We start from the raw sequence: 8,358 nt of genomic DNA on the forward strand, positions 1-8,358 counted from the left end.
TTCTTATTTATTTTTGGCGAAGGTGATTCCTGAGGAAGAGACTCAGGAATTGAAAGGGGAATCGCAGGAACTGATAAAGGCACCGAGCAGAAGCTTCTGGGAGGGGAAGCCAAGAGCGGGAACTGGTTTGGATGGGGATTAGAGGGAACAAATAGGTCAGAGATCTCTGCCCCCACCCCACCCAGGGGTGCCACCTGTCCATAGCTCAGGCGGGTCCTCCTCTTCTGGGACAGCTCTAGCTTGACCTCACTTTCTACCGTCATGGCTAGTTTTTGACACTAATTGGTGGACACTCAAGACCAATAAATTTGTCTTCAAGTCCCTTCCCTCTTCCCTAATACAATTGCAAACCGTGGGAATCCCCTTCCAGAGGAAGGTGCAGCTTTAAGAGAAAGGGAAGGGAGGAAAAGGGCGCTGACTCAGATCCTCCTGCCATTGGCTGCCGGAGGGGATCCCACCTCCGGGATTGGCTCTGACAGGGTCCGCCTCCTCTTATGATTGGCTCGCCCGGGCAGATATAAGGGGGCTGTGCCGGCCCCTCTCCAGTTGGAGCGAGGCAGGGAACCCAGCCGGCTCGCGTGCTGAGACGCTCCTGGCGCAATCCTCTCCTCTCGGCACCGGCGTGCACGTCCCGCGGAGGCTACAGTCATGAAGGAAAGACGGGCCCCCCAGCCAGTCGTGGCCAGATGTAAACTCGTTTTGGTGGGGGACGTGCAGTGTGGGAAGACGGCGATGTTACAGGTGTTAGCGAAGGACTGCTACCCCGAGGTGAGCTGTCTGCCCGCCCCCCTGGCCGGCTTCTCTCCTCGCCCGCCTGCCCGCCTCCCTGGGAAGATTCCCACCTGCCCAGGAGAGCGGTCTCTCCTTCCCCACCCACCCACCCCACCCTCTGCTGCCTTCGGCGGGAGGACTGCCCTGCCTTAGCTTCCCCCTGAGACCTGTTCCACTTCTGCCGCCGCTGGTGCTGGCTCCTCCTCACCTCTTCACCCATAGGCCCCATCAGATCCCCTCCTACCTCCCTCCGGCCTGGAGTCTGCTCTCTGGAGAGGGGACCGGAGACATTCTAGAATCTGGGCTTTCTTGACGCAATACGTGCCTGCCCCTTCACCCCAACCTCAAAGGTTCTGTGAGCACGGCTCCAGGCAATCTCCTGCTGCCCCTTTCTACTGTTCTGTAGGTCCAGGGGGCTGGTGGGGAGAAGAGTTAGAACTGGCTTGTGACTCTGAAATTGGGAGACAGACAAATCTGGGGACAGGGGACTGTGTGTGTGTGTGTCCCCGACCATCGAAACTCTGGGGGGCATGTCCCGGGCTGAAAGTCATTCCCTTTTCTTAATTTGATGGGGCCAGTGCCTGTGCCTCTACCTGCCCCTGCATCCCCTGGGGTCCCTCCGCCCAGGTATCCCCTCCTCTGGCCATGTTAGTATCTCATTAGGGTGAGTGAGTGGCTTCTTGTGTAGCCAGAGGGCGGGGGGCCCGGGGTGTGAACAGTCCCTCTCTTTTCACAGACGTATGTGCCCACCGTGTTTGAGAATTACACAGCCTGCTTGGAGACAGAGGAACAGAGAGTGGAGCTTAGCCTCTGGGACACCTCAGGTAAGGCTGCTGGCCCCAAAGGCCCTTCCCACCGCCACTGGGCTGTGGCAGCTGCTGCCGTTTAGATATTGTTTTCCTCTTGGATGGGGAGAAGGAGTGTGGTGCTTGCCAGAAAATTGAAAGAAGGGGACCTGAAGATTCCTCTGCTGGGTGTAGGGGGAGGGGCTGGTCCCGGGGTGCAGAATGGAAGAACCCCAGAAGCCACTCCTTTCTCTGGGTCTAGCTTCATCCTTCGGCGGGCTGGATGGTGAGGCGAATGAAACCCTGGATCCTTCTTGGGGGCAGCCAGTCAGACGGGGCTTCTCCCTGTTCACACCCTGCTGCCACACACACAGCCTCTCCTGCCCCAGAGCAAAGCCAACGGAGGCAGAAGGCAGTGCGGCTGGAGGCAGTTGTGGTTGAGGCAAGGAAACAAGCCCGCTTTTGGGGAAATAGTGTTCCTTTCGGTGTTCTCTCCTGCATTCCATCTCTGGCCGCCGCTGGCCGCTGCCGCAGCTCAGCTCTGCTGTCATAGCGCTGCGGCTCAGGGCTGAGGTGATGCATCATCGAGGCTTCAGAGGGTGGGGAGACAGTCAATATGGGGCAGCCACATTGTGGATAGTGGCGGGAGGGGGCCCTTTCCCCCCCACGGGCCGGCCGAGGTAGAAGTGCCCTGTCTTTCTGGGATGTAGGAAGCAGTATTTTTCCAGCCTCTCCACCCGAAACCCTCAGCGCTAGGCTCCCCCTTGCCTTGATTCTGACTCCCTCCCATTATCTCTTTACCCCACCCTTTTAAAATAGACTGGGTTCAGAGTCGTCATTAAGGACTAAGAGCCAGGAACAGAAGAAAGAAAATAAAATCTGCTCCTCTCTCAAATGCATATTCAGGCTGAGTTTAAAGAGGAACCATAAATCGCTAGGGGTTTCCTGTTCCATATAATAAATATGCCGTCCTGTTCCTCCAAAGAGCTGTTGTTCCCATGATCCAGTTTTGAGGTCTGAAAAGGTTTGGGGTAGAGGATGGGACGGGTCTACAGAAAATGAGACTTCCCCTTGCCCCCCCTTCCCCAAAACAAAACAAAGCAAAACAAAAATTCCTCAACCTGTTCTGCTTTCTGGGCTGCAGTTCCGGAGGCTGGGAGGCAGGGTGCTGGCTCTCCTGGCCTGTGCGGTGCTGGCTGGAGCCGGCGGGAACGCAGTTGGCTGCATGATGTATGCTTTTGCATCTGCTGTAGCCTGTCCACCTTTCAATCTTCCCCGAATCTTACTGCAGCTCATCTCTTTCCACTACCACCGCCCCAAAGCGCCACTCCCCTCTACCACCACTACTTCCTGCTGCTTCCCCCTCCTCCCACAGTCAGAATGCAGCCTTTGAATTCCAATCCAGATCATGGAAAATCAGCAAGGTGGTCTCTGTTTCCTACATCGAATCTCTACCCCACGCTACCGCCCAATTTCCAAAAGGATGCTGGCTATCAGTCATCCTCAAACTCCCTCTTTCAATTAGATGCACGTAAGGAAGGAGGAAGTGGCAGCCGAGTGTGGGATGGGGCTTCCCAACATTGGGGCCTGGGTGGAACCTGTTCCCATTATTCACTTGCGGGTCTTAGGGGAGGGGGATTGCTTGGAGCCAGATGGAGGCCTCCTCCCCTCCCCCTTCCCAGTGCTGCAGTGCTCCCTCTGCTCAGTGCTGCGGGTGATGCGACCCCACCTCAGAGAGGGGATGGGGGCAGATTGCTGAAGGAGCCGGCAGCTACCCAACTCCCCTTTACTCTTTTTTTTAACATCCAACCCCCTCCCCACTTGGATTCCCCCCAGTTTCCATGGTGATTGTGGTGCAGGGAGAGGGGCTGCTTGCTATTCTAAGCACGGATTGTCTGGGTTCCAAATCTGCTACTGTTCCTTCCCAGGGTGGAGGGGTGGGGGCAGTCTCAGCTCCTAGCGTTCTCCCATATTAGACCACCTGGGTCTGCACTGCCTACTGCCCTCCCAGTGAAGGACCCTTGCTCTAAATCCCCAGCTCTTGGTGCTGCTGTCTTTGAGACTGTCTCCCTGAGATCTGGGGGGACAGGGGCTGCAGCTTTCTTTTTGCCCTTTTCAGTGTAAGCCGCTTTGGGTAGAGCAGGAGCAGGGCACTGAATCCCTCCCAGCCTCTTAGAGTCTGACCCCATGGCGAACAAGCAGGGCAGCTGTTATATAACAGGCAGGTCTGTTTCTTCCTTGGAGCAGAAAAGGGAGGCAGAGGGGGTGCAGCAGGCAGACTCTCAAAAAGAGGAGACCCTAAACAAGCCCTGGTCTCTGCAGGGGGGGAGCACCCTCCTCGGGGACTCGGAACTGGCACACCTTCCATTAAGGAGACCTAGACAGGGGCAAATCATGTTCCACCCTCCTGGTACTGCGCCCCCGCTCCCTTTTTTCATGGCCAAGGAAGATGCACTGCTTCTGGCAGGTGGTCAGGTCCCAGCTTCCATGCGGCAGCAGGTTCCCCTGGGAGATGGGTGGGGCCAACCAACCTAAGGGACCAAGAATGATCTTCCCAGGCTCTTTGGGTTTAGGCCTGTGGGGAGGGAAACTGCCATGGCTCGTCATCAGCTCTTTCTCCCCCATCACAGGCTCTCCCTACTATGACAATGTCCGTCCACTCTGCTACAGCGACTCGGACGCAGTGTTACTGTGCTTTGATATCAGCCGTCCGGAGACAGTGGACAGTGCACTCAAGAAGGTGAGGCTGAAACTCTACATTCTCTAGCTCAGCCTGAGAACAAAAAGGAGCATTGAGGACTTTGTCATCTAATCCCTTCTTGTGTAACAGAAAGAAACTGGGGCCAGGGGAGGAAGAAATTTTCCCAAGGCCACACCATTAGCTACATCGCTGGGACTAGAACCCGGCTCTCCTGCCCCTGCCCTATACTGCTCTGCCAGAGGACCAGCAAGGGAGGGTGGTGTTGGAAACCCAGGAAGCGAAGGACTGAGAGTCAGAGAACCTCTTGGTGATACGGTTTGAGGGTCAGGGATGAGTTTTTCTGGAGGCAGCTTCTGTAGGCCTTGATCCCAGGCCCACTAGAACTGGGCAGGCCTGAACAGAGCTGCTGGTAGGAAACGCTTAGGCCCGGGTGGCAAAATCTGATCATACAGAGGAGTCCCAGGATACCTTGTGGAACTAGGCTAGTTTCCCAGAAGTCTCTGGGACTATCACCTTCCCTTGGGAAGAGATGGGTTGTCTTCCTCCTGGCTTTCTGAATTTGTGGGGCCCTCTGACTGGATTGAGGGAGCAGATCCAGGCTCAACTGCTTGGCAGAGAGTGGGAAGAGATCGACTCTAGTTCTTTCTCTGGTGAGTGGGCTGTTGAAAGAGGGGACAGGCTCTCGGGTCAGCATTCCTGTGGCCCCAGGTCCGCATGGGCTGGAAGGTGACGTCATTGTGCAGTGGCGATGCTGTGACTCGGAGGGATGGCTGGGCTGGTGAGCAGCTCTAGGTGTGTGACGTTGCCAGCTGGGCTTCTCTGGGCATGTCAGCCACTGACTCTTCTCTTTGCCTGGCTCCTCAGTGGAGGACGGAAATCCTAGATTATTGTCCGAGCACCCGTGTTCTGCTTATTGGCTGCAAGACAGACCTGCGAACAGACCTGAGCACCCTGATGGAGCTGTCCCACCAGAAGCAGGCGCCCATCTCCTATGAGCAGGTGCGCGGGCGCCACCGTGGGTTGGGGTGGGGTGGGGAAGGCTGTAGGCAAAGGGCTTGAAGTGCGGCCCTTGCTCAGGCTCTGTCGCTCTAGCAAGGGAGAATTGGCATACTCTCTCATCGCTAATCAGCAACCAATCACCTGGACAGAGGTGGCACTCATTCACCCAGATTCATGCCAGAGGGTGCCAGGGGAGCATTCCTCCCTCTGTGTTCCTCAGATGCTGTTTGTGCACCACCTGCGTTAGAATCACTAGAGGTGCTTATTGGAATTCCTGACTCCATATGTATAGAGTCACTTTGGGAGAAAGACATGGGAATTACATTTTTAATGAGAGCCTGGATAATTTCTTATGCACATGGGAGTAAAGGTTCATTTTTTTAAAACTAGTGTTTCATATTAGACTTGTCTGGGGAGCTCTTAAAAATACTAATGCCTAGGCCCTACCCCCCAGAAATTCTGATTTACTTGTTCTGGCATCAATATGGGTTTGTTTTATTATTATTTATTTATTTTTTAAATATATTTTATTGATATTTTTTACAGAGAGGAAGGGAGAGAGATAGAGAGTTAGAAACATCGATGAAAGAGAAACATCGATCAGCTGCCTCCTGCACACCCCCCACTGGGGATGTGCCTGCAACCCAGGTACATGCCCTTGACCGGAATCGAACCTGGGACCTTTCAGTCCGCAGGCCGACGCTCTATCCACTGAGCCAAACCGGTTTCGGCATGTTTTATTATTTTTTAAATTTATTTATTGTCTGAAGTTTTACATACGTCTCCTTTTTCCCCACTTGACCCCCCTCCCCCCAGCCATTCCCACCCTGGGCAAGCCCCCACCGCCCAGTGTCTGTGTCCATTAGTGATGCTAATATGCGTGCATACAAGTCCTTTGCTATCAATATGGTTTTAAAAGTGTCCCAGGTGATGCTAAGATGCTGTCAGGCTTCACCTTCAGAAAATAATTAGCAGAGGGTGATGGTGGGAGACTGGCAGTTGGGTCCCATCTGGAGTAGCCCGCGGAGTACCACTAACACAGGAGGCAGTGTTTCAGAGCCATTTGGACCACTGCATCGGTGACCTCAATCCCCACTCCCCCTGCAGGGCTGTGCAATAGCCAAGCAGCTGGGTGCGGAAATCTACCTGGAAGGCTCAGCTTTCACCTCAGAAAAGAGTATCCACAGCATCTTCCGGACGGCGTCCACGGTGTGTCTGAGCAAGCCCAGCCCGATGCCCCCAAAGAGCCCCGTCCGGAGCTTCTCCAAGCGACTGCTCCACCTCCCCAGTCGTTCTGAACTCATCTCTTCTACCTTCAAGAAGGAAAAGGCCAAAAGCTGTTCCATTATGTGAAGCGGGGGTTGGAGAGGGGAGACAGCCTCCCACTCCCTCCCTCGGGTTGCAGGGGCGCGGGGAGCGGGAGGAGGAGACAATTTAGGACACTGGACAAGGAGTTTTTCAGACTGCCACGGTGAGGGCTTGGAAGGAGACAAGAATGGGACAAGGAAAGAGCCAGGCCCGGCTTGAGGACCTGACACTAAGAAAGAACCATCACACCCCAAGCCAGGCACTAGGCGGTGGAGGGGGTGGCTGCCCCAGTGCCCCCCACTCCAGAGGAAGAAATGGTGTGGGGGTGTGGGGGGCATGCTGGCCCCATGGGCTCAGGGGTCTTACAAGAGCCTCACCTTCAGCATCATGCCTCTTCCACCCAGCGTTTCCATGCAGGCCAGGGGACGGGAGGGGCCCCTGAGCCCTGCCCTTCCCCTCTGAGGAGGCCACAGAAGAGTGGAGAGTGGGGAAGCCGTGAGGCAGCTCCCTTGGGAGCTGAGCCTGGTGCTTCATGACTGAAATCAGAAGGACAGGAGCTGGTCAGAGCCAATGAGAAGGAAACCTCATCTTTGCATAGCCCATGCCTCATGGGGAGGTGACATCATACATTCACATGCTTCTCACCTAAGTCCCCAGGGTCCAAGGGAGAAGCCCTGGACCCCCTTCTCTTGCAGTGTGGGGGTGGTGGTGCTGCAGGGGGCAGGGCTGGGTGGGGGTCACCAGACTTTTTCTGCCCCTAGGGCAGTACAGCTGGCATTGTTTTATAGACTCTTGTCTTTGGAATGGGGGGAGGGGGGCGTGTTTCAATCTGTTATATGTTCTGTGTTTAAAGAAGAAAACCTATTTATTAATGAAAAATATAACACATAAAGAAGTTGGCTCTGTTTTCTTAGTGTCTTTCTGTTTCCTTTGATCATTGATAATGAGGAAAAGGCTGCCCTGGGGCCCTTTCTGTGGGCGGCAGAGCGGCTGCCTCCACCATTCCGGCACTTCCAACAAGGATCTCCTCCTCTACTCCCACCCCTACTCACCCCCAACCCCATCCAAGTCCTGCTAAGCCACTGAGGATCTTAGCCCGAGGGCAGGGTTTCTCAACCTTGGAACTAAAGACATTTTAGGCTAGAAAAGGGATTGCTGTGAGGGCTGTCCTGTGCATTGGAGGAGGCTTAGCGTCCCTGCCTCTCTACCTGCTGGAGGTCAGTAGCAGCCCCCTCCCCAGTCGTCTACCACCAAAATGTTTCCAGATGTTGCTAAGTGTCCCCTGGGGCACACTCACTCCTGGTTGAGAACCATTGTCCCAGAGAGTGTAGAGAGAGCGACAGGTTTGGTGAATCCCAAGGATCCAAGCTGCTGAGATCCCAACCTGCAGGAGTTCTGGTCTCATCTGAGTTCAAAGAGAAATGATGTCTTCTGCTTTCTTGAACTCCCAATTCTATTGCCTGTTGAGGGCAGCTCAGGGGCCTCAGCTTCCCTTCTCTTCAGTGACCTATAGTTCTTTTTTCCAAGTTTCATCGTGTGTTGGAAATAGAGAGCTACTAGGCACTGAGTGTGCCCAGCGCTGTGCTGATAGCTTTACCAACGTCACATTTATTAACCTTACAAATGAGCATAGCTGACATTTGTTAAATGTTTACTGTGGGTTGGAGATGCTTTTGAGTTCTTTATATATTATTTATTCCTATGGAGTACTAGCTACTTCATTTTACAGACAAGGAAACAGGTTCAGAGAGATTAGTCAATGTGCCCAACGTCACACAGCCAGAAAGTGGTAGA

At 54.4% G+C, this 8,358-nt stretch overlaps 1 protein-coding gene across 1 annotated transcript; it reads left to right on the forward strand.

The window, feature by feature from the left end:
* Positions 1 to 274: 274 nt before the first annotated feature.
* Positions 275 to 7,472, forward strand: RND1 (Rho family GTPase 1). Its single transcript, XM_081084759.1, has 5 exons — positions 275 to 768; positions 1,508 to 1,595; positions 4,187 to 4,296; positions 5,122 to 5,256; positions 6,364 to 7,472. The coding sequence occupies exons 1-5, from the start codon at positions 649 to 651 to the stop codon at positions 6,607 to 6,609; spliced, it is 699 nt and encodes a 232-aa protein (XP_080940885.1). The 5' UTR covers positions 275 to 648; the 3' UTR covers positions 6,610 to 7,472.
* Positions 7,473 to 8,358: the final 886 nt, after the last annotated feature.

Source organism: Myotis nattereri, assembly GCF_964212035.1.
Source record: "Myotis nattereri genome assembly, chromosome: 2".
NCBI classification, from domain to species: Eukaryota; Metazoa; Chordata; class Mammalia; order Chiroptera; family Vespertilionidae; genus Myotis; species Myotis nattereri.

Bases quoted from the DNA above. Each gene is read 5' to 3' on its own strand.
- RND1 (XM_081084759.1), top strand. From the start codon at position 649: ATGAAGGAAAGACGGGCCCCCCAGCCAGTCGTGGCCAGATGTAAACTC. The intron at 769-1,507 runs GTGAGCTGTCTG...CTCTTTTCACAG, and splicing joins CGAAGGACTGCTACCCCGAG to ACGTATGTGCCCACCGTGTT. The intron at 4,297-5,121 runs GTGAGGCTGAAA...CTGGCTCCTCAG, and splicing joins TGGACAGTGCACTCAAGAAG to TGGAGGACGGAAATCCTAGA.